Below are 26,233 nucleotides of genomic sequence, written 5' to 3' on the forward strand. Positions count from 1 at the left end.
CCTGGCCTTGAACCCCTCCAGGGATGGGGCAGCCACTGCTTCTGGGCCAGGCTCTCACCACCCTCACAGCAAAGAATTTCTTCCTAATATCTAATCTAAATCTCCCCTCTTCCAGTTTAAAACCGTTACCCCTCCTCCTGTTCCTCCTGTAGGCCCCCCCTTCATGCTCCACGTTGCCATGTGCCTGTGCTGTGAGCCAGGGGATGGCTAACAAAATCCTCACTGCTGGCTACTGCAGAGGTCCATGAATGCACCGGAGCTGTGTAATTCATCTGAGTGTTAGGAAAAAAAATAATCATGAAACAGGTTACATGCTGTAACAAGTTAACATGCTCTTCAATGGAAAACAGTGATGATCCCATTACTATGAGCCACGGTTTCCTCTTTTTTTGAGAAGCTCAGTAAAAATTACTACTTCTTCCCAGCACTGCATTTTTCCTGTGATGAAAAATGGTGATTTTTATAGGGCGTCTAGGATCCATCAGCCCTCCAGAGGTACAACCACTGCTATACACTGTGTTTATAAGCTCTGAAGGGGGGGAAAAGTAATAATCCCAGTGTGGGTGGATGCGGAGGGATGAAGGGGTGGGGTGAAGACCACAGAGAGTGAAGAAAGGGTGGGTGTGAGACCTGCACATCACCTTGGAAGCTGGTGCTTCGTTCCACTGCAGTCCAGATGCTCATAAACCTCCCAACTGGGTGAAGCAAGAAGTGCCTCAAAGCAAGATGCTGCTTAATGAGAGATTGGTGCCACGTGAGTTAAATGGAAGGTGGCAGGACATACCCACATCAGGCTTTTGGAGACCTTCGTTCCCAGCTGCACTCATCTGTGGGCAAATTAAGAAATGATGGTGAATAACAGTTTTCCCAGTGGAGGCAGAGCTGCCCTGCTCTGACAGCCTGGGGCCCATCAGTCATTTCATACAGGACCAAACCCAAAACTACTCCCAATGCAGACTAATGCCCATTTTCTTCATTTACATCACTTGGGTCGCTGCTTTGGCTAGCTCAGTTTTATTTAGCAGATGATAAAGATTGATGCCCCTCCTCCTCCCTCCTTTTCCTATCCAGTTTGAGACCTTTACTGGGACACCAGTTATGTACACAAGGACAGCTGGACCTTAACAGCAGAACCTCAAACACAAGCTACTCTTGGCAGTCCTCAGCTCTGTGGCTTTCCCTTTCCATCCACCCTGCTGGGGGTCGGTCGCACCCTTGGGCATCCCTCTTTGAAAACGCTGAGCCCTGAAAAAACTCATCACTTCCACATTCTGGGTTTTTTTTTTAGCTTATAGCCTCTCTTCTGAAGTGTGTGTGTAGGGGGGGAAATGAAAGAAGAAAAAAAAAAGACTGATTCAGGTTTTGGCAGCTCTCCTCTCACAGAAGAACATTCCACACTTGCACATGAAAGGGATTTTTTAGCAAACCAGAGCAAAAAGAGTCAAACTAACAAACACAAACAATTACAAAAAAATTGCCACACTCAGTGGTTTTTCCAATGGCTGCTAGTGGCTCAGCGAGAGCTTGGTTCGTTGCCTAATCTTGAGCTCAGAAAAAGACAGTTCATCTTTAAGTTTACAGTGTTATTGGCCCAACTACAGAGGATAAGATTTCCCTTAAGTCTTTGCCCAAGGCCTAATGATGACTCCAAAAATAACAAGTTGCCTTGAGGTTGGAAATTTTGCTTCAGAGAGATTTTGTTCGCGTTCCGTAAACGATGCACAAATATTCATCCGAGTGGATGGAAAGTGCTTAAAAGCGACATAACGTAGTGAATGAGACCGATCCCGAGATGGAAATAATTTGCTTAATTCTTTGCAGCGCTGCTGCTGTCACTTCCAGCCATCTGTTGGCTGGGACGCCGCTGATAATCCATTGAGCAGCTCGGGAGATGAAACCTTCCGAAAGCAGAGATCACAAAGAGTTCACTTATTTCTCTGCAGTAGAAAAAGGAAGTGGGTGGGGAGAAGGGATGAAAGGGTGAAACACGCGGCTGGTACTCCTCTGGCTTCAGGATGAAAGCCTCTCACTCTAAAAAAGCCCTGGAAATTTCATACTTCCTCAACGAGAACCGGTGTCAAAGACGCGGCGCGAGCGGCAGCTGCTCCGTGAGCCCAATTATCTTCACTACGTGGTAGCTTGTCATTTTAATCCAGGAGGTTTTCTCTAGGCCTGTGGATTTGCCAAGTAGCCGGGTCGGGATGTTGAGAAGCCTGTTTTTTAGCAGTGAGTAGCAGAACAGTGCACGAAAAGCAGCAGAACTGGATTTCCCATTCATCTGGGGAGCGACTTTCTCCCAAGCTCTGCCCCTGCAATTTGGTCACCTACTGAGGTACTCGGTCCCAGCCATAGTGGTGTCTTTTGTCCTTCAATTTTTGGGGATTTCATACCATTCAGTATCTCTTTGCAGGCTAAAAAAAGGACATCAAGCTTGTCCTCTACACTCTTCACTGTCAGGTCCATCTCTGTGGCATTTTGGGTGTGCAAAAAGGCCATTTTTATGCTGTGTGTACTGGGAAAGAACATCTAAACCTGGTACTCAACCCATGGAAAAATTATGAAGTCAGTAAATACAGAACAGGAACTGAGAAAAATTTATGTTAGGCTGTTCCGCTGGACTGTAGCTTGGAAAAGAACCTGAAAGGCTTTAACTTACCTCAAAGTGAGTACATTTTTTTGTAACGCTGGGAGAGCTTCGGTGCTGCAATAACTTCTTCAAATATTTCAAGTTCCCACCTCTTTTTGTTAATGACACGGAAAAACACTTGAAATCTATCTAATCAAATGCTCACCAGCAGTCACATCCCCCGGAGAGCTGAGATAGGCCTGACTGAGACAGAAACCACATCTGGTAGCACTGATAGAACTGGAGCTCTGCTCCCACCAGCAGAAGCCCCGTTGACCATCAGGGCTCCCCCCGGGGCTGGGGGGTCCAACCAGGCAGAAGGGCTCAAGGACAGACCTGGGATTCATTCCTTGGGGAGAAGACACACAAAGACACACGGAGGGGTTGCTGTAGCCACGCTCCGGTTGGGAAACCAACAGCCAGATGCTGCTGGAGATTTGTGTGGCAAAGAAAATTAAAAGTGTTTCTCGGGGGGTGTGAGGGCAGCCCCATTGAGGGCAACCTCAGCATTTGTCTGCGAGAGGAACCAGTGGGTAACGCTCCCCCTCCCCATGCAGTGCTGCTTTTCTCCACCAACCACTGTTGTTTTTTTTATCCTGCTTTGCCCGTTTGTGCAGAAAGTGAACCCAGCTTTCCAAGGCCAGAGAGCAGCAATGGGAATGCAGACAGACAATGGGTTTGGGGTAGGGTACCTCTGGAAAAGCTAAAGATGGTAGAAACAAGCATCTAACAGCATCTGTTCCCCTTGCCCAGGAGATGACACTCAGCACGCAGGTCACCCTGTCCCCTGGGAAATGTCCCACCTTTGAGCAGTTCAAACGCCCACGGCAAGGACAGGGCTGGGGACAGGGACAACCACTGGCCCTTTTCTGAAGTCTTTGTAGCCCTAAGGAGGCTGAGGGCTCTATCTGCTCTGCAATCCCAGCTTTCAAAGCAATTTCAATCAGTTTCCTTACACTCGGTGATCCCCTGAAGTTTTGATCAAAGCAACACCAACTGCCTTTAATGAAAAACAGGGACGTTTTGGCGTTTTAGCGCAGCATTTTAACTTTTAGCTGCATTTATTGCCTACAGAAAGCCCCCCAAGTCCATCAGAGGCAGCTGTGACATTGCTGTGTTGGCAGCCCCACGCTCAGATCAAAACCCTCCCGTGTTGTTCTGCCGAGAACCGGGAGAGGGTGCTGATAAATCTGGCCATTATTTCATTTACCCGGAGAGCAGCCACATTCCGTAAAATGCCTTTCCCTATTTCTTCTCTCCCCCCCCACCCCCTGCCATCCCAAACCCTTTAATATCAGGCGCTTTTTAACTCCCGACTGGAAGGGATTTGGCCCTTCTCCTCAGCCAAGATGAGAGCAGTGGCACTGATGAAAAGCATCTCGCACTTCATTATCATAAAGCTCCTAAATTGGAGGGATCAGGAGTCAGGCAGCAGCAACACAGCCCAGTTACAGAGATCCTGGGGGTGAAGGGTGCCCCGCAGCTCGCCGTTGGCTGTGCCTGTGCCAAAAGGGCACTTGATGCCCTTGGACATCAGCTGCGTTGGATCTGAAACAAGAGGGACTGTCTCTGGGACAGGGAAATGAGCACTATCGTGTAAACAACTCTTCTGGTGTGTCACGGGACAGATATTTGGCAAAACTGGGTGACTTTGTAAGTCTTTCTGCTCTGTTTTAGGATGAAGAAAGCTATAAACAATTTATAAAAGAGGGAATATCTCCCTTTTCAGCTTTGAGCCACAGTCACCGAATCATACAACGATTTGGGACCTCTCTCTGCATCACAGACCTAATTAGCTTTTAACCCAGATGCAAATGCTACTCACTTAAAATCAATCTGGATCTTCAATAAAAATACAAGCACGTTCTGGACTGTTATCCAAACCCGAACAATCAACCTTTTTCTCTCCCTCCTTACAGTTTTTCAAACCCTCCTTCTCCACATTTGCAACCTGAAGCAAGTGTCATAGAAGAGATGCAACAGGAACAAAGAAACGGGAGGAGGTGAAGAGGGTACAAGGAGCATCTTCTGTTCAGGTGCAATCTGTTCAGAAAAGGGATCATTTGGAGTTTCATCCCATCTTCCAATCTTCCTAGAGAAAAACACACTCTGAGAGACGAGGGATCATTCAGAGGTGAAACCCACAGTTTCATCCCATCTTCCTAGAGAAAAACACACTCTGAGAGAATGTAAGCAACTGTCACAACAAGGACTGAAAGCAGAAAATGGGGTAACTATGGGATATGAAGTGAACTTGGCCCAAACTGGGTTCAAAACAAAACAACTGTCAGCACACGGATTTGGTCTATTTGTAGAATATTTTAATTCTTAGCTGAGAAACACACAACAGGGTAGAGTTTAAGGCATGCAATCAGGCATGAAACTTCTCTTGCTTGCTATTTCGTGCTCATACCTTCAGTGTGAGTTCTGTGAAAAGGAGCAGACCCTATCTTTAACCTCTGCCTAAAGCAACTCCGAGTACCCACTCACAGCCCCAGGTCCCACACCAGGTTTGCAGCGGTTCCTGGAAGGCAGGATTCACTCACAGGGAAACTCTGATCTGTCTCTGCCTGTGCCATTTGTTCTACGCCACATAGAGAAAACGTCACACATTTCACAAAGTTAAATTTGATCAGTGATAACACTGATAGAAGCAAAATAACCTTCTCCACGTACATACAGACATCTGCTTGCACGGCTTTACCTCGATTTCTCTTTTACTGGAAAATACATCTAATGGATAGAAAAGAAAAAAAAACCCACACTTTGATTTCTGCTCTTTGCAAGTCTAGTTGTTGGCTTTCTTCTAAAAAACAAACCAAAACCAGACACCACAAATAAGACAGCCAATGGGGCAGCAAACTTTTTACTGCTGAGGCAAAAGAGCAATTCAAAGATCAAGAATTTTGAGGATTCAGGTATATTAGCTTAGAAACATCGTAGGTATTGAAATAAACACCATAGGCACTGAGATGCTGCTAAAACTCACATTTCCATATGAGTAATTTTCGGTTGGTAGTAGTGTAAAGCACCTTTGTGTCTACTCCTATGGGGCAAGTGCTCTGAACAAGCAAATGATACAGTACCTGATAGGGAGCGTATTGCCAAGGAACGTTGATTACAAGCAGCTACAAACGAGTATTTTCTCTTTTTAATGCCCTACCATTGTCCATGCAGCTCCTGGTTTTATTTTTTATTATTATTATTTTTAAACGTGATAGTCAAAGACTCTTGTCCCTTACTCGTGCATTCTTAAAATCAATATGATTAAAAATGAATCTACTGTGCATCCATGTGATGAATGTGGTAAGAGCTCACCCCGCATTTCTCCCATGAAGGTCCCCATCCTGCATGTTTGTGTGTCACTAAGAGACAAATCCCAGCTCCTAAAGGCGCTTAAGCAGCCCACGCCCAAGGACTTCAATGGTCTCAGAAGTTCCATCCTCTGCTGTGGTAGGTGTTAAAAGTTCGTTGTTACAGTGAATTTTCAGAACAGGTAATCCTGAGATTACAAATAGTTGGCAAGTCCAGACCGGGACGGTCCCATTTCCTAGTCCCCATCACAACAAAAGGATTCACCTACGTGTTAACTTTTTTCCTATTCAGCGAAACATTGAAATACCACGTAAGCATGAGGTCAAATACCACCGAAAGTGCCTGAAGCAAGATTGTGACTTCACCGTTAAACCTTTTGAGAGCATAAAAGGAAAATAAACTCAGTGCATAAGAATTACACCTTAGACATGCATAAGGAGGCACTTTGACTTCCTAAAAATGAGCAGGCCACTTAGCTCTGGGGGAAGAATCAGAACTCCCATTCCCACTCTTACATCTCACTAGGGAGGAGCCCATGAAAACAATTTTCTTTACATGTTACCTGCAAGAGTGGCTCAGAGTTAAAAGAAATAATCAAGTCTACCAAGTGAGTTTGCATCCTCAAAAAACACAATCTAGACTTAGTTTTAAAACATTGATAGCAACAGTAATGAATAAAACATTTCTGGCCTTTCCAACAAAAAAAAGAACTATAACATGATCAAAAGCTAACTGTGCATTTAGACTAGCCAGCACATAAACAAAAGTTCAAGAAAAGCAGTGCAAAAAAAAAGAGAGAGTAAATAATGAATGTGAAACAGCCAGACTACACCCTGCAAAGCTTGTAAATAGAGCATGTAGCTAATAGGCTTTCCCAATTTAAACTGCAGTTTAGTAACACTGCTGTGAATTAATTCAAAAATACATGAAAAATGGTATGCCAAAATGTGCTGAAAAGCACTGACACAGTCTCTGGGCAATATGGAAGGCTCAACAGGAGCTTCTACTTTTACCTCCCTGACATTTCATCTTTGATTGCTCTGGGCAGAAATAAATTCCCCTTCCTCTCAAGCCTGATGAGAGAATGGCCAAACCACAACCTCAACCCCTCGTTCCGCTGCAGCTACCAAAAGCTACGATTAGGAAACCCTGAAATACTTCTCTGGGACAAACAAAATCAGGCCAGGTGATTTTAAGTAGGAAGATTTTAGTAAAAACAAAGCCAGACTTTGTTGGTCAGAGGACCTAGGAGAGCCCAGATGCTTCCCAATACTGGCATCAGACACTGATGTTACAGGTAGGACATGCCCTGGTCGGGCTTTGCTGAAATCAGTGTGCCCAGAGTGAGGTATTCCTAATGGCTGTTAGAAGTTTCTTCAGAGATTCCCTCTATCTGAGAGCTTTTGCTCCCAAGGGAACACAGGTCACTCCATCCTCTGAAGAAGGTGATTGTCTACTGCAAAAAAAAGGGGGAAATTTAAGAAATACAAAAATTAATGACTAGAGAACTGTTTTGATTCAACAACAAAGGCAAAGCAAAACAGATATCACCTGGAAAGAAAAGTTACACAGGAAGGGATGGAATTCTACTGAACTTAACCCTGAAAGATGCTGTCCCTTCATGATTAAGTTTGCTGTGAATGACTCATCCACAAAGCAATGTGAAATGCACTCCTCAATAGCTTCTCCCAGCAATTCCGGATTTAAAGCCGGTCACAAACAAAAATTACAAGGCAAAAATAACCACCACTCACTCTCCCATTTCTCATCGTCACGGTGCCTCATAAAAGAAAATACAAAAATTGAAAGCCTTTTAACTTGTGAAATATGAAACGCAATTCATGTTATGGAGGAATACCTCAGCCTCTTAGCTAAGAAACAGTCTTTCCATGGGTGTTTGGTTATTAGCTATCATGCAAAAACAATTAGTCATTCAAGCAATTAAGAAGGTAAGTATCTCCTAAAAAGGTTTTGAGCTTTTCAAGCCCTAAATGCAACTGCTATAAACCTAGACTGTTCCTGAGTGTAATTTAGTTATCTATTGCCTCTCCTGAAGAGATTCACTGCATCATGTGTTGTAAATTCTTGATGCTCTTTTGGCTGCAGTCTGAGCCTCTGGTGAATTCTCCTCTTGCTCCTCGGACTTCTTATGGTTTAGGAATATGTCTGACTTTAGGAAGCGGCTGTAGCTGTCATATTTCATGAGGTTGAATATCTGGTAAGAGAGGGGAAAAAAACCACAAAAACAATGACCTAAGTAAAAGTAGATTTTAGATGAGAAAGACAGTATATGAACTCTAATGTATTCTTGTTCTGTTAGTACCAAAGCATTACTAAAAAGCATGGCATTTAAACACACTTCAAACTCTCCAAAGGGGCTGCAAACAGCCACAGTCACTGTTTTACAGTAATGTCCATATTAGTGTAAGAATCAGATAATGGTTTTCACAATAGCCAACTCTGAAAACCTAATACTGAAAAGCAGGAGATCACACACCATGGTCACTAAGTAGGATTTTATAGCTGGTGGTCAGATAACCACACGTGTGGAGAATCAGGATGACCTGGTCCCCTGCCACAGCAGCTTTAGCTCTGCAGAGCCACCAAACCCAAGGCAGGGTGTCCTGCTGGCAGGGCAGTTGGAAGATATTCAGAGGGACAAAGCAGAGCTGAAGAAAAAGAGGTACCTTTTAGGCACCTTCTGACTGCAGTTACTCTTGAACGTTAGAATAGCTCATTATACATGCAGAGCACTGGATAATTAGGAAAAGCTTCTAAATACTTTACACAAATAGTGAAACTGCAAACTGAATCTAGACTGAAACAACTGTTTTAACCCATGTTCCTTAAACTTCCACCAAATCCCTCTGTCCTTTTTAGATTACTACACAACCCAACGCCAAGACAGGTTTCAGGCCGGATCAGAAATGTTGTAGGTACCTCTCACAAAAAGCTGATCCAGTACAGATGCAATTTGCCAGTTAAAATGTGGTTTAAAGTTTATGATGGATTGAACTTGTGCCATCAGGCTTTTCACTAGTCCAAGACCTGCCATTATTGCCATAGCCAGCATGGATGCATGAAGTCAGCAAGGAGTACACCTTTTCTCTCCCAGGGCTGGAGTTTACACTCACCCCTCAACACAACTGCTTTCTCTTCTATTTATACCCATTTCAGACCAAAAAAAAAAAAACCACCCTAGAATTCATTTGGCATTTTCTGAAAACAAAAGGAGCCTGGAATCTGTTCAGGTGTCAAGGTCAGGACTATATTTTGCTTGGTCTCAAAACAGAGGAAAAAAGTAAACCTCAAAACTATAATTGAGGCAAAACCAAAGCCTGCATCACCCTCTGCCTATTATTTCCCTGGCGGAGCCTCTCTGAGTCATGCTTCATGACTGATTACGTTTTATGGTACTCAGAGTAACTAAATTTCCAAGAGGAATTTCTGGATTCTGCCCTGCGTGTGTGGATAATCCACGTGTGGATAACTGGAGCTTTACCTTTACAGGCCTCACTTTTAACTGATAGTACAACTGGGTAATACAACTGTTTGTTAGGAGGAAAAATAATAATAATCTCAAACTGCTTTTTCATTTCACATCCTCAAGGAACCTGGACAAAGGCAAACACACAAAACTTGACTGTTCTTGTCTGTATGTTTCCTGAAATATTCCCCTTGCAAATAAATTAGATGAATTATTTTACTAACTGCTGTTTGTTTACATATTTAAAGATTTAAGTTCATGTTTAAAACAGTGGAAACTCCTGCATTATAAGCTACATTTTGGAAGACTAAAAATCCCCAAACACCCTCTCCATGTAGACCCAAATCAATGCAGTTAAGCAAAGCCAAATTACACTTCCTGCTGTTGGCTAACTACAATACAATTACATTTATCCAACTAGCTCAAGGGAAAAAAAAAAATGTAAGGAAGACATCACCTGCTAAAACACCATTAAGTCAGTGTTAAGAACTCAGAGAGAAAGAGCCCTCTAAGATTGAAATCTTCTGGAGTCTGGTCAGCCAAATGCACAGAACAGACAGATTTTATAATCATGTGCAAAAGCAGAACCCTCATTTTCCCTTCCCTCCTCTCATCGTCTCTGTGGAGCAGGAATACTTACCCCATAATATTTTGAAATGTACGGATTTCTGTGAACCACTTTAACATTTACATCAGCATGAAGAACTGCCTCCAAGCTATTAGTTTAAGGGCACCCCATGAGCACCAAACTGCACCCCCACAAGTAGCCCCATTAAAACCAGTGAGTCTTGGAGAATTGAAATGCTAGTTACCAGCAACGTCGTAAACCAGACTGGGGCTTTCAAGCTCTGCCTTTTTATATTTCAAACACACAGTGCCAGCAGTAGTTAACAGTGTTCTTTAGAGAACAAATTACACCACTGTTCATAACTTTATAAGGATTGAAAGCTAGAGAAGACCATAACTCTTCCTGAACTATTATCTCACAGCAATAAACAGAAGCTTCAAGCAGTGGAAACCTATAACAACCCATAAATGCTCTGCATTTGGTTTTAAAAGTTCACAGACTTTCTTCCCACTCTAGTGGGATTCCTCTACCACTGGTCTAGCGTGTTTCCAGTTCAGGTATTACAAATCCCTGGCTGTTCAGGTGCATGCTCGTCTGCAAAACTTTTTAATTCCACTAGTCTCCCCAGCTTCACTCTCACAATCCCCTACCCTGAACTGCAGGGCTTAGATTTACCAGAACATTTTCCTTCCCTTCCCCCAAATCAGAAGTTCATCCATGAAGAACTCTGTTCCTACACATGGAGTTCCAGACATTTCCACTGCTAGTGACACATAACCTGCCTCAAAGACAGCAGAGCCTTAGCTCCTGAGACCACTTCAACTGACCCAGCCAGTGCCCAATTAATGTATTCAGTACATGACGTGAAATGGGTTAAAAACACTATTTATATCAGCGTGCTGTTTCTCCACAAAAAGAGCCAAATGGAAAATACAGGTAGTCCTGAGGATTGTACAGAAATAAAAAATAGTACAGACTGCAAGCGCTGGAAAGCTGCAGATAAGAATGACTCACTTTACAGCTTCTGCTTTAAAAGCTAAGTATCAAGAAAAATAAGCTCAATATCAAGAAAATTTACCGCCAAAAGACATGCCTGCAAAACGTCACCTAATTTCTACCAGATCTCCCAAGTCCTAAAAGAAACAGCAAAGCGGAGACCAACTCCTAAGTTTTGTGTGGTACAGAAGATGAGGCTTTTCAGGAAATTGCATTATATTCGTATCAATATAAATACCAAAACAAAGCAGAGTGAAGAATCTTGAGCTCTCAAGGAAACCAGTGGCAACTATGGAAACAAACATCAGCAGTGACTCAGCGCAAGTGAATACACAGGAAAACGTAGGCACAAGGTTAGTCAGCTGGGTGATTCTCAACCTACCGCAGAGGAACCCAGGAGAAAACTTCATCCAATTTTCCAGGAAAGTCCTGAACCAGAATCAGAGGAGTCTCCTAATTGGTCCTAATTAGATGGGGCTAAGAACCTAGGGTATGGTGCATCCACCCTCAGAGATGCTGCATTAATATCCCCAATATGGAAACAACCCAGCTCCGTGCCTACTTACTCAATCCATGCCACACGGTAGCAAAGGCAGATTCCCAACTTCCCTACAGCAGCTTGTGCTTAGAAACCAGAGTCCATTAAAAGCAGATAAAAACTAAATAAACTCTGTTCTTGAAGGAAGTATCTTTACCTGGTCCTGGAGCTTCTGAAACATGAGAGGGTGAGGTGTCTCCAGAATGGTCTCATTCAAACGGGACTGCCCTTCAACGTTGACTTGGGAGGAGGCTTTACTGGACAGGAAAGTCATGTAAATTTCTTTAGCTTTTTCTTGCATCTGCAAAAGGAAATATTTATTTACGAACGATTTGCTGCGGGAATATTCTCCATATTTGTTAATGTTTTATTAGAGACTGCTCTGGGTCACTGTCATGGTTTAGGCTTCTCGAGATTCACATCTTAAAACCAAAACATAGTCCGAATTAAAAGAGAAAACAAGAAACAAAACAAATACGCATAGATTACCTTATTTGTATATATTCATTTGTACTGGAGGAAGAACATCTCTGCAGGCCAACTGCACCAACATCAGTGGAAGCTACCAGCATTTGGCACTTAGGTTAAACAGCAGGTTGTGACGTTTGAATCTGAGAATCCAGTATAAAAATGCTCAGTGCCACCAACCAGGCCTTGTCTTCACTATTTAGAAAACTGTTTTTACTAACAGATAACTGGTATGGGCAACGAACCCAGGGGGACAAAGCACTGTGGAAACTCACTGCAAGGCAAAACTAAGCAAAGCTAGTGCCGCTGATGAAGAACCTTATCGTAATACATGCTACGTTTTTACCTTGGCAGCTCACATTCAACACTGGCTACATGAGTAAAAAAAAAAACCAACGAGTATTTTTTTGGCTAATGGTAAAGATAAAACTCTCAAGATCCTCTGGAAGCTGATAAGGAAGGGAAGGTGTGACTTGCATACAGCAGTTTGTTACTGTTTGCCCCGATTCAGCAATCCTGTTTCAGTGGTCTCTTGATAAATCAGCAACAGCGATAACATTTTGACCCTACCTAGCATCTCTGAGCTTCAAAGCAGTAAACAAGTGGCCACAATCCTCTGCATTGAGTTTCAATTCAATGCAAGCTCTACCTTCACCAGAAGATCGATAAGAGAGAGCCAGTGGGGGAGAAGAGAGCTGAGCCAGGCAGGAGGCAAGCTCCCCTGCTGCACTCTGAATTCTGCACACTAAAAACTGGAAGAGGGGAGATTTAGATTAGGTATCAGGAAGAATTTTTTCACTCTGAGGGTGGTGAAACACTAGCTGAGGCTACCCAGGATGGATGTCCTATCCCTGGAGGGGTTCAAGGCCAGGCTGGATGGAGCTTGGAGCAACCTGGTCTGGTGGGAGGTGTCCCTGCCCAGGGCAGGGGGGTTGGAACTCAATGATCTTTAAGGTCCCTTCCAACCTGAACCATTCTACAATTCTGAGAAAACAAGCCCTGTGCAGCAGCAGGCACTGCACGATCATGAGCCACAGGCACTTGTCCATGTTCCTCACCGCACACTTAATGAGCAACCATATCTCCAGACCAGCACCAACCAGCAGGCTGCATCTTTGACGGGAAGTGGGCTTGAAGAAGGAAGCATTTAAACTCTTGCCCACGAAGGAGTCACAGCATTTCTTTCATGTTTTACAGCTGAGAATCAACATTTGGGGATAATTAGATGAAAAGCTACACGCGTTTGACAAGTCACAGGGCCTCAAGAGTTAACTCTCTCACTGCTGAAGGGGACACATATTTTCCAGGAGTATTCCTTTTTAATAGAGAGTATTCATCCAGCAGGTAAAACATCATGTGTCAGGTGCACTAGGTCACAATGAAGTGTTTTATAACAATTTCTGATCTTTTCACTTGCACAGATCAGGGAGGACTCTGTCAGCCGTGTCTGTTCTAAATGAGTAATTAATCCAATTGATCAGAGGTGTGACTGCTTTAACTGGTAAATTTAATACCCTAATGCAGACACAATAAAGTTTCCTTTAGCTATTATCACATGAGTAAGTGTAAGTGACTGCACTGTCTGTCAGTCCTACCTAAACAATTTTTGAACCTGCTGTCCAGTTTCAACCATATTTAAGAGAGGGGAAAAGGACCAAGAAATAATTACCCTCCTCCTGATTCAATGGAAAAGAGGAGCAAGAGAAAGGAAAGGAAGTTTCCTAGAGGACTAGATCTCCCGAGGTCCCTTCCAACCCCATATCATTCTATGATTCTAAGTTAAAAAGCAGCCCATGCACCAAGGGAAAAGCTGCAGTATACATTTAAAAGTTATCTATTCTACTTGGAACAGCCAGCATGTAATTAGTGGCTGGCTAATCAATGCACACATAGCTTCACATCAGCCACAATACAAGGTGCTACTTGGCCAAGGAACACAGGAGCAGGCTATGCGCTGTGGAGAAAGAGCAGAGAGCAAGGCTCGAGGGGAAACACGAAACTAGAAGTACTGCAAGGAAGTTTAAAGAACACGGGGGGAACAAGAGGATTGTGTGGGAGGTTGGTGAAATGAGGAGGATCTCTGGATTTTGTGGGGAAGAACGACAAAGAGAGGAAGTGAAAGTGCTGTGGTAGGGAGAGGGTTCGCTGGAGAGACCCAGGGGACCTGACTTTATAGTAATGGGGAAACCGTTCTGTTGCACATGGAACAATTTTTACATGACATCTATGCTCCAGGGGTAGAGCGTCCATTTAACTACAATATTTTATTATTTTTTTAAAAGAAAGTACAGTCAAAGCTGCCAGGATGTTTATACATCCCCCAGATAACATTCAGGGAGAGCCAGGCTCAAGCGGAGCAGACAGCAACGTTCCCTGTTTAGTGGGTGGCATTCTTGGTTCTGCATCAGCCTGAAACTAAAGCCTCAGCACAGGGGACTCTCCTCTGGAATTTAAACAACACTTAAACTGGGATCTTGTTCACAGGTGGTTATTAAAGGATTTCTGGCACTTTTCACTTACATCTGTGTGCTCGCCCCAGCGTGCGTGCCAAATTCCCATTTGGAGTATGAAGTTCTGTCTACAGAAATCCCCCTCACCATTTCAAGTGGATACAATATTCTTTCCCACTTCCTTTCCTAAGGTCAAATGCAGCTCTCGAGCATGTGTGGTTCCCAAATGAGGTGAATGGAAGTCCCAGATGCTCATCAGAGCAGGCTCCAGTTACCAGCTGTGCAGCATTACCCATTCCTGCTTAACCGCTGTCACATTCCACGTGGGAAGCAGAAGAAGAAACTCTTGAATAGGTGTACTTTGTTCTGAAATTGTTCTCTGCAAAACTTCTCAACATGGGTATTTTGGTGGGTTTTAGCAATAGCTGAAAAGAGTCCCTGTTGTTTGTTACAATCTCTGATTTATTTTTAAAGCTCAGCTGCGGGAGAAGAAACATTTAAACCTCAGGAAGCAGCACAATGGACATGTTGTTTATTTCATTAACCGTCCAAACACAACAGCATATGACTATCTCCAGTAAAATATTTCAAGTTAAATTTTACTCACTTATCCCCACCACTGCCATTTTAATAATTGTGTGTCCTAAGATGAGGACCATATGGGCGACAGCGCAGCTCGCTGCTACAAGTGGACTTGACCTAAGTCCTTCCTCCGTCTTCACTAAAAAATACATTCCTATTTTAAGTTCAGTTGTAGAGGAATGATAAAGAAAGAATATCCTTTTGAAAAAAAAATACAGAAATGTGTCTTGAGCTGAGGGAGGAGTCTGTGTTTCCGTGCTGCAAGAAGACAGGCTGAATCCAGTCCATCTAAACCCTGCCTAGACCAGTATCATCTAGCTCACTGCCCAGCTCTGCAGATGCTGAAAATCTCCCCGGCTCCCTGAAACACCCCTGCATTTTGTGTTAGGAAAACAACAGGAAAACAAACACGGGCTGGTAGAGAGGTCTGGTCTGAGCTCCATTTCTGCCTTCTCAACCACTAGTCTAGAGCCAACACAGCAGCCAAGAGCTTGGCTTCTTCTTGCCAGTGCTCCTTCTGCTCCCAATTGATTGATCCAGCAATCCTGGCTGTGCAGTGGGTCACATGCAAGAGGAAGGGGATGGAGGAGATGGATCTGCACAGCATCTTGCAAGATCTGCCTGGGCTGGCTTGATGTGTCAGCTTCCAGGCAGAGCCCACGTGACTGTGGTTAGAGTAACGACCGAACCAAATTTAATAAGCTTTGAGGAAAGGCCTGGGATATCGTCTCAGAACGGCACTGACACAGTTAAGATGGTTTGCAACCAGCAGAAAGCAGGAGCAGGGTGAGCCTGCATCTACCTGGGAAGACCAGAGAGGACATGAGGGAAGGACAGCACATTTAGTGAGCCTGGTAAAATCAGTACAGCAGCCTTTACAAAACCAAACGCTGCTCCAGGGGGACACTGAAGGGATGACAATAGCACCAGGCACGATGGATGCTGGCACCACCAGTCACCTCACCAGGTGGTGGCTGACCAAGAAAAACCTCACACTAACACTCTCGTGTCAAGTAACGAGAAGTTTGTCTTCTACTTTAAAAATGGGGGAGGGCAGGAGGGGGGAAATCCCATTCAATCTGGGTTAAATTGAAATCAGCTTCATCTGACCAAAAGTCTAAGTGTCTATGAGCCAGTTTCTGTGGTAAACCAGTTCTAATGAGAAGCAGATTATAAAGTAAAAAGTTTTTTTTAGAGTATTTTGCTCACATTAGATAAATAGAAGTGATTTCTAAAAGAGCCACTTTGAGAAGACAAATTCATGCTTCACGCTATCATAAACACTGGAAAGATTTCTATTTTTAATGCTTTTTCTAGCTTTGTAAATTATCTAAACAAAGCCATCCATAAGCAGTAGCTATAAAAGTTTACTGTAAGTCTGTGTCATTCTAAAGCACATTTATTCTAGCTGACTGTAATAGCTTTGGCAGTGCTAGACTCCAGATCAACCATGCTGTGTGATGATTGGTACTGAATAATTAAGGTTAAGTCTCTGTCCATTCATTTGGCAACTCACTCGAGAATTTATTAGGTTACTATCTCCATCCATCAGTTTACATTTCCTGTACTACCATGTGCAATCCCATGCATTAGAACAGTTCCCTCTTTTATCCCACCTCATTTACTTTATTTCTCTTTAGGCCTTGCATCCTACAGAAAAATAGCCCAGTTTTCTGAAGACTACCTGCATGTGTGGACCTTAATGAGGAAGGGAAACAGCTAAAGACACAAATTTGAAATAGAGCTAAATATTACAAAGTGTGCGGTCAAATCAAACATTTTCCTCTTCTTGCCAAAAATTATTTTTTTTGTATTTTTGATGGATTTGTCAATACCAAAAACTAGTCACAACTCAAACAAGCTAATTGTTGAGGGGAATGCTTTTTTAGCACAAAATAGAGCACATTTACAGAAAGTAGACTCCCCTCTCAAAAACATGTTTTGTTGAAAATCCAGGGATTACTTTTTTTCTTTTTTTTTAAATCTACTGGGAAACAACTTCAGCTGACAATATTTGACTGACCTTAAGAGAGGAATCCTGCAGTCTGGATGCAGCTCTCATGCACCTGCACTTTATAACACCCCTAGAAGTCCAGTTCCCCCTCCTGATTTCACTTCCCTGACATTTCAGACATTACTCAAAGCAAGTGTAGTCCCATTTGAAGTGTCTTTAAATGGCATTTTCCCAGATCTGCTTATTTTGGCCAGAGAAGTGCAAAAGGGGCTGTACATTTGCACTTGTTGCCTTCTGAAATGCTCCCTTTGGCAACAAAAGCGGCACACGTATGGAAAGCATAAAGGTAGGACTTAAAAGAAAAGGACTTATGGAATTTAGGAGCCTGACTCTCAGTGACAGTGATGCTCAGTTGCAGTTTTGAAACTACTTCCTTTCATGCTTACAGAATCCTCATCTCATAGATCAAATAAATATGGAATTTCTAAAAAAAATAATAATAATCACAATTCTTTTTCCAGAAATAAAGCAATCAAAACACGGTACATATCTTAGACCTGACTCTGTAAGCTTCAAAGCCTAAATGTGAAAGTGGATCCTGTGCTCCTGGTGAATCTAAATGTAGACAGAGATCCAAGTGCTGGAAAAACTTGAAGTGGCTGGCTGAAAAAGTTCCAATAGAGTATTTTCTACTAGGAAAATAAAGCTTTCATGAAAATGAAAATGCTATGCAGGTATGTATCAATTTGAATAAATATTTAAACAAAAAAGTCAAAACGGACCCCCTTTTGTTTTGAAACTGGTAATTTGAGAAGGCAAAACTTTTCATTTTGGTATTGTAAGACCCTTTGTTTGTGCTCTTTGTTATTTTTATGTTCTACTAAAATATTACAGTGGTGTATATTTTCATGTAATGGCTGCTACGCTTCAAAAGAAGTCCTGAATGAAATGTTTCCATGTTTTCAAGCACGATGATGCAACATCACTGAATTAAACCTTTTGCTATTCCCAAGCGACAACAAAAAGTTCAAAGTTTTCAAAACATGGGAAACCTGACAATTTCAGCATTTTGTTTTGATTTGAAGTAGAACCAGCTTTGTTTGCAAACAATTTCACCAGCCTGATTTCAGTGCAATTCCTTCAAATATACTTATTTGCACTGGTATGAAGCACGTTATGCAACAGAAACGTCACAGCTCCAGCTCTGCTATGGAAAATTTGTTCACAAGTAAAAGTCATTTAGGAAACATACCTGTTTTTTTCCCTGTGTTTTCTTAAATTCTTCACATGCTAGCCAGAACAAAACGTTTTCTTCACTAAATTCTTTTTTTAAAAATTCCTAGGGAAAAGAAAAACAAACAAACAAACATTAGGAACCAATTTCTCAATTGTTTTTTTCTCTTCCTACTCAGTTATTAAAACTAGCAGCCGCCTCCAGTTAGGCCTTACCACATGAGTTTACATAATCCAGTGTAACAGAACCTCTGCGTTCGTGCATCTGCACACCACCAAGACACAAATAAACAATCATATATTCAGCACTTTGAAAGCCCATTCCAGGAGAAGGATGAGCTGCTTTTAATCTCAGCACATATCAGTAACTAACAGGAGAGTTTCTTCAGTCTCCCTTAAATAACCCGAGCATTTTTTTTTTTACAGTCATTACTCAAAGGGAAATCCAAAAATGAACTCATTAGCAGGTGAGCATAATGAACTATTTTAATGAGAGCCATAGATCACTTGAGATTCTCATCTAGTATCTTTCTGATTTTTTAATGAGTAAAATCTCTACAAATAAAAGTGTTTCCAAACACGATCAGTGGCAATAAATTCACTTAAGTAAACTAAAGCAGACGACGTATTTGCGTTCTCTAGACAGTGTTTAAACAAAGCACATTCCTCCAAAAGTGAGGCATGTTTTAAAATGAGGAAAAAATATACATTAAATTTCTTTATAAAAAATAATGACTTAAATATTTATAGCTCTGAGATCATCAGTTTTCACTTTCAAGTGTTAGAAAATAGAGGTTAAGTAACGCCAAGATTTAAATAGCACCAAGATTACTTTTTTTTTTAAAAAGAATTCCGAATCACAGTGGTTTTTGTAATTCTGGTTTACATCACTTTTTAAACCATTCTGGCAGGAAACCATTTTTTCCCAGTGCATTTCCCATGAGGGGTCTGGAGAATAAGTCTTATGAGGAGTGGCTGAGGGAGCTGGGGGTGTTCAGCCTGGAGAAAAGGAGGCTGAGGGGAGACCTCCTCACTCTCTGCAACTCCCTGAAAGGAGGGTGTAGAGAGGTGGGAGTCAGTCTCTTCTCCCAAATAACAAGCAATAGGACAAGAGGAAATGGCCTCAAGTTGCTCCAGGGGAGGTTCAGATTGGATATTAGGAAAAAATTTTACACTGAAAGGGTTATTAAGCCTTGGAATGGGCTGCCCAGGGAAGTGGCTGAGGCACCATCCCTGGAGGTATTTAAAAGAGGGGTTGGCATAGTGCTTAGAGACATGGTTTAGTAATGGTTTTTTATCAGAGTTAGGTTGGTGGTCAGACTAGATGATCTTAAAGGTTCCTTCCAACCTAGACAATTCTATGATCCTGTGATTCAATGATTTTATCAGTGCTTGGCACAGCTAAACCATCCTCAAGCTGGTAGTTCCTATTCCTATAGCTAATGCGGCAAGAAGGTCTGGAAAAACCAACTCACCACCCTCACCTCATTAAGCCTCAAGCCTGAATTTTAAACTTAAGGGGAATTATTTTCAGTGCAGCTGCTGCAACACAGAATAAGAGCCACACAAAGTTCTCAGGCTCAGGAGCTGTTAGTGGTAACTCATTGCTGAAGTAAGAACAACGTATGAGAATAAAGATCATGGCATCAATCTTCAGCTGATAAAGAACGCCTGGCAAGAGAGATCAGAGGCTCAAGGACTGTCATTTATCCAACAGTAACTTGTTAATCCTTGCAACAGCTGACAGATCCGATTAGAAAGGTGCAACCACAAGTCTCCCCACGTGCCTTACGAGAGCAAGCTGCAGCGGCAGTGGGCAAAAGGCACCACCTCAGAAGCTCAGCAAATGCCACAGCTCCACCTCTGCCACCTCTGCTCAGGGTATCCTCAGTTGATAAGAATGCCTGGCAAGAGAGATCAGAGGCTCAAGGACTGTCATTTATCCAACAGTAACTTGTTAATCCTTGCAACAGCTGACAGATCCGATTAGAAAGGTGCAACCACAAGTCTCCCCACGTGCCTTACGAGAGCAAGCTGCAGCGGCAGTGGGCAAAAGGCACCACCTCAGAAGCTCAGCAAATGCCACAGCTCCACCTCTGCCACCTCTGCTCAGGGTATGTATCTAGAAGGACACATGCCTACGTGCTTGCAGCACTGGCACAGCTGCACCATCTATACTAAGACTCGTTCAGCTTTAAATCCTAATTTTGCTTTATATAAAGAACCATAGTTAATATAGCAACCCTAAATCGTTTCACTCCTTCTGGATCTTCGAGGAGGTTCTCCAGTGATGTAGCCCATTTCGAGGTTCCTTTCAAGGTCTGGTGGCTGCTGCTTGGGTGACCCTCGCTGTCATTTATCTCTGGAAAAAAAAATTGGAAAAAAATACCGTCTTCGTTAGAAGCGATTAAAGTCACATGTGTTTCTTCCCTATTACCCTCTGCACCCTTGGATTACAGCTGCTCTCTTTAAAGGAAACACCATAAAACTGAAAATAAACACACACACATATTTGAATTCTGCTTTGCCTGTAAGGAGGCAAAAATGCCTCGCAGTTAGATAATTCATGAGGGTGTAAGCAGGCACTGTCACTGCTTTATAGGGGTTCAAGCACCTTTTGCATGCGGGACACAATGACCGAAGCCTGTGTAGTAAAAGGACCATTTGGCTTTTGTTCTGGTGCTGTCAACGACATTGGCTTCCATAAAGCAAATCCTGGTCAGGAAAAGGCAAAGAGAGAAAGAAAAATAACGCTTTGTTTAGGAGGAGAACAAGTCCAATATGTCAGCCCAGCCTAACGGGAGGAAAGACAGCTGGCAGAGGAGCCTCATTCCAGCTGAAAAAAGTGGTATTTGGGTATTTGTTGCTTGTTTGTTTGCAAGCCCGCTGAAATTCTGCTTTTATAAGGTGTGCTGGACTGTGCCTACATCTTCTCTGCCAGTGGATAGGAGAGATGATACACATTTCTGAATTTTTCTATCCCAGCAACAAGTACGTTACATCCCAGGCTGGTGATGCCACAAAAATTGCCTGCTGGCTACCCATCACAACACCTACTGCTTGGGAAGGCTACAGGAATTTTACTGCTGATCTGAAAAAAAGTATAAAACTGACATAAAGCGCTCGACCTCCTTTCCTCTCACACACCAAACGCCCAGGGAAGCCAGCAGGAGTGCAGGCCACGAGAAGTCAGGCTCAGAGCTTCCCTACACCCTGGGAAGGTCCACAAACCCCTTACTGTAATCAATACAGCTCCTGTTTAGTTTTATAACCCCTTCTTTTCTCCCTACCGACTTCTTGGAAATACGGATCTTAGCAACTTCTGCTGAAGCTCTGTTAAAAAGCCCTTCCTCCACCATGAAACTCAACCTCAGCATGTATCTCAAAAAACTATCTATGCAGAGCTATGCTATCAGATGTGCTTTTCGGCTAGTAGCTAGAATGATAAATGCTAAGGGTAAAGCCCTACAAAATATTGGCACAACAGCAAAGCCTGCTGAGCTTTGGTTGGTAGGGACCTGTAGAGTCTGTTTGTTTTTTCGAACAGTGAGATGAACCACTGTTTTACGTGAACGAACATCTCCTCTTCTCCCTTGATAGGAATTGGGGGGGGTTTATAGAGGAAAAACTACGAAGCTGGAAAAGAGGCAAACTTTCTGGAGCTGTGGATTCCATACCTATTGCCTAATAGTGAGAGATCCACACTCCCGCCCCAAGTAAATACAGATGTAAAAACAAGGAAAGCATCTGAAATGATGGAGCAAATGGTCACTGCAGGCTACATTTTAAATCCTGAGTAAAGCCTGTCTCTCCTTTTGCCCGTCCTGCTCTCACTCTCCCATGCAGTTAGAGAACCAACCCGAAATGTCTTCACATCGACCGCCCGGCTCTACGCCTGCCCAAAACCTTTCAGGATCCAAGATGGCAAGCGATTTGGGTAAGGACTGTGACAGACTGGTCTCCAAAGCAGCAAGGCCAGCTACAGCTCTGCGTGAGAAACACACAGCCTGCTAGTTAAAGGTCAAGAGTCAGAACCTGAGGATTGTCTCCAAACCACTTCACACGTGACACAGCGAGTTAACCGTGCCTCAGTTTCCCCTCCCCTCATGCAAAAGGATGTGGTTCATGATTATCGCTTGCAAAATTTATTTTAGGAGCCTGACTCGAGGCATCTGAGCATCTAATCTCAATAAAATCTGTGAGGTTTAAGTGGGAATAGCCAAGTCCTTTGGAGCAGAACACAATTACCTCTGAGGTGCCTGAATCTCCTGTTCTGATCGCTCTCACCTGCAAACAGAATGGCAGCTCTGTGTGTACAGCTGCTAACGGCCTGAAAAAACAGGCCATCCCCTTATTTCATATATGATTTAGCACAGAACACGTGGGAGTGAGCTTTTATTTCTACTGTTTCTTTTCCAGCCGAATTTTCAGTGGACATTAATGATTACTTTGAAAAGTGCATATTTCGATGAGACCCCAGCCAGAGCATCCTGATGGTAGACTTTCAACCGCTTGTAGACAGTAAAGACAAGAGGCCAGAGAACACTCTTAGATCCTGCACAGCTCTTGTCCTTAGCAGTCCCCCAAAAAACCACAGAAACCACATCCAAGGGGACATCACCTGGCTGGGACCACCCTGAACACTCTTAGATCCTGCACAGCTCTTGTCCTTAGCAGTCCCCCAAAAAACCACAGAAACCACATCCAAGGGGACATCACCTGGCTGGGACCACCCTGACAGCTGTGCCCAGGGCAACACGGCTACCAGGGGCCAAAGCCACAGCAGGGAACGTGCCCAGAGCTCTGGGGTGGCAGGTCTGTGTGCTGGGCATGGCATTGATGGAGCTCTCTCCCTCCAGGCTGGGGACCATTAATCCCCATGTTCAGTGTTTCTTTGCAGCCACCATAAAAAGTTAAAAATTCGCCCTCAGCACAAGTGTGGATAGGATGCACATCACACGTGACAGTAGGAAACACCCTGAAATTTTACAAGGATATTAAAACTGCTGGGTATTTTTATCAGACCCCAGTAAGTACGCCATCACAAACATTTTTTCTAATACAAAAGTGACATTCCCCCCAAATAGGATCATAACTTCCCACTCCACATGCTGGTTTCATTTAGCAGATTTTATGTGTGATTTCTTGAATTATATTTTTTTTTAAGAGCTTAAAAGATAGGAGTGAGGTTTCCCCCAAAAATGATTCAAGAAGCTAATCCCCAAATCTATATCCTGTAACATGTTACTGAACTACCTTAAAAATTATACTTCCACTGAAGTTCAACTTAATGAAAGTCTGAAAGAATTTATTTTAGAAGGCAATGCTGCAATAAATGTAATTACATGAATGACCCTCTTGAAACCTATTTATCTCTGTTTGCTATTTATAAAGGTAACTTTCTCTTGTCAAAATCATCTACCAACAAAGTTATGGAGTACACACCTGGAAATAACAAGCTCAACACCAGTATTTAACAACTGAAATGTATACACGAGTGTGATGATGTAAATGAGGAAGGCAGACATTTGCTGCTGCTGAAAACCAGGAGATAATTTTGCGCATCAAAAATGGTATTACAAAATGGCACTTCTTCCACCAGAATTCCTCTGAAAGGAACACACAGCATGCACAACAGGTGATCAATGTGCTAACTATGTTTTTTACCACCACAGGAGAGGGCTTGCTGTCTGAGAGACGGGTCAGACACCGAGGGGCAGGGAAAGCCCACAAAGCGGAGCGCCGTGGCAGAGTCCCTGCTGAAGCAAACTTTCCACTGAGTGTGCGACCGTAACGCGGCTGCCGGCACCATGTGCAGCTGCTCCTAACAAGGCAGCAAATGACTAAGTGCTTATTTTAACAGCAGCATTAATTTAGAGAAGAACCCTCCGCTAAGCCAGCAAATAGACGGTTACATTAGCCGGAGCATCATTTTTGAGAAGGTTCTTACAGAAGCTGCTTTTCCCTCTCACACAGTCGTGCCGGCACATCAGACCACGGATAAAGGCTCTTTGTAAGTGACAGATAAAACGGTAAGTGCAGCACTAATAGCACTAATTATCAGTTGAAGTGTGGTATCAAAAAATGGCAAACAGTTGCATGAACTTGGACTGAAACCACAAAAAGCGTCAATAACATCCGAATATACAACTTTGCAGGTCAAAACTAGTGGTTTGGCCCCTGGCTTTCGAGAACCAGAAATTAACGTGGAAATCCATCACACTTTTAGAGATATTCAGGCACAGCTAATTGAGGTAGACATGCTGACCCGTCTGCCTTCCAGAAGGGCTACACACTGCAGCCGTGTCCCAAGCTGCTGTCCTTCCTAGACTGTGGATACGGTGACCTGTGGGGCATCAGATCCAACAGCACAGACCCCCACACCTCAGAGTCCCAAACGCCTGTTCCAGCTGTCTCTTTCCTGCACACACCTCCTGCAAGCTCCTCAACAGAAACAGCAGATGTGACAAAAACACCGTGACAATAGCGTATTCCTTAGTCTACATTTAAATACACAACGTTAAGAAAAGCCTTCTCAATTTCTTCTTGAAGAACTTCTGATCACACCACCTGCATTTTCCCCTTTGTCACCTGGACCATAAAGCTGCCAGCCACCAACCTTTATTATTACTTTAAAAATACTCTGAATACCTTGTCTTTTCCTATGGTCACCAGAATCCCCATCCAGCAACAATCACCAGTCTGGAATTAATAAATCCAAGGTTATGAAACAGTGGGAAAATTCCTAAGTAGGAAGCTGAAATAGGGAAAATTCCCTTACTTTCCATGTATCCAAGCGCCACTGGATGAGTCCTCACACACCAATTTTTTCCTAGTAGCAGCTGAATTTTAGAGCTTTTCCCTGCAGAAGGGCTGTCCTTTGCATGCTTTGGTTGTTCAAAGCACAAGCCTCAACATCCTCTTTTGACTGTCTCTAACTAAACAGATGGCTACTCGGATTCCACTTTTAACTATAAGGAAGGAAACTAAAGGGACGTTCTGCTTTTGTAGCATCTCTGGAAGCACTCACCAGACATATCTCCTTAAAAAAAAAAAAAAAAAACCCCCAACACAACCGAAAAAGAAAAAAAAAACTCAACTGTAGACATTTGGCTTTTCGTAGAAAGACTGTTACTTCTTGCTGCACGTTACAAAATGCAGTATTATCCTCTAGGATTCTGAGTTTGTAACTTTAACCCCGATTGTTTTAGCAGTGGCGTGAATTTTTTGATTGCACGGACCTCGGGCATCGGTGACACCGTGCCATGAGAGGCCCCGCAACAGCCCGGAGACCTCCCCAACGCCTGTCTGCGGAGGGAAGGGTGAAGTCCCACATCTCCTACACCTTGGTCACCTCCATCCCTGCCGAGACGCTCCCCCCAAACTCTCCAAAGCCAGTTCAGGGCTCGAAGGACCCGGCTCCGATTCTGCGGGCTCTGGGCTATCGCTGAGCTCCCGGTGCGAGCGACAGGCAGCGGCTGGCAATTAAAATTTGGCTGATGAGCCATAAGCCCGAGGAGAATCTCCCCCCGGCCCCTTCCCTGCCGCTGGAGCGGGAAGAACGGCGGCTCCGTCCCGCCGGGTTCGTCCATCGCGACGAGGACACGGACCCCCCCCCACCCCGCCATCCCGACCCGGGCAGAGCCACGGCCACGCCGGTGTGAAAACCACCGTCCCGCCGCCCGGCAGATGAGTTTGAACCCGCTCGAACCCGGCTGGAGCCGGGCACCGCCGCGGCCCCGGTAACGGCACCCGAGCTCCTCCGGCTCCCCTCAGCCCGGCGGACCCGGGAGGGGGCTCGGCCGCGCTCTCCTCCCCCGCCGCCCGGTGGAAGGGGAAGCGCGGCCCTCCCTCAGGCGGCCGGGGGCGGGAATGGCCGTTCCCGTTCCCCCCCTTACCTGACGGCGGACGCTTCCTGCTGAGGCGGCTGACGGCCCGGTTAAACATCTCGGGCTGCCCGGAGCCGGAGGGGGCGGCCGCGCCTTCCCCCGTTACCCGCCGTCCCGCCCCGCTTCC

General features: G+C 43.9%; 1 protein-coding gene across 3 annotated transcripts in view; it reads right to left on the reverse strand.

The window, feature by feature from the left end:
• Positions 1-4,925: 4,925 nt before the first annotated feature.
• RGS10 (regulator of G-protein signaling 10) overlaps positions 4,926-26,233 on the reverse strand; it is a 21,656-nt gene continuing 348 nt past the window's right edge. Inside the window, exons 1-5 of one of the 3 annotated variants that reach the window (XM_014945405.1) lie at positions 26,116-26,227; positions 20,461-20,579; positions 18,237-18,323; positions 11,688-11,831; positions 4,926-8,156 (exon numbers count right to left, since the gene is read on the reverse strand). In XM_014945405.1, coding sequence (XP_014800891.1) covers positions 8,010-8,156; positions 11,688-11,831; positions 18,237-18,323; positions 20,461-20,579; positions 26,116-26,164 — 546 coding nt within the window. In that variant the 5' untranslated portion in view covers positions 26,165-26,227 and the 3' untranslated portion in view covers positions 4,926-8,009. Of the gene's footprint in view, positions 8,157-11,687; positions 11,832-18,236; positions 18,324-20,460; positions 20,580-24,998; positions 25,079-26,115; positions 26,228-26,233 lie in introns of those variants that run through there. The other 2 variants (XM_014945407.1, XM_014945406.1) reach the window with 2 other exon arrangements.

The sequence above is a fragment of the Calidris pugnax genome, unplaced genomic scaffold (assembly GCF_001431845.1).
Source record: "Calidris pugnax isolate Ruff unplaced genomic scaffold, ASM143184v1 scaffold89, whole genome shotgun sequence".
NCBI classification, from domain to species: Eukaryota; Metazoa; Chordata; class Aves; order Charadriiformes; family Scolopacidae; genus Calidris; species Calidris pugnax.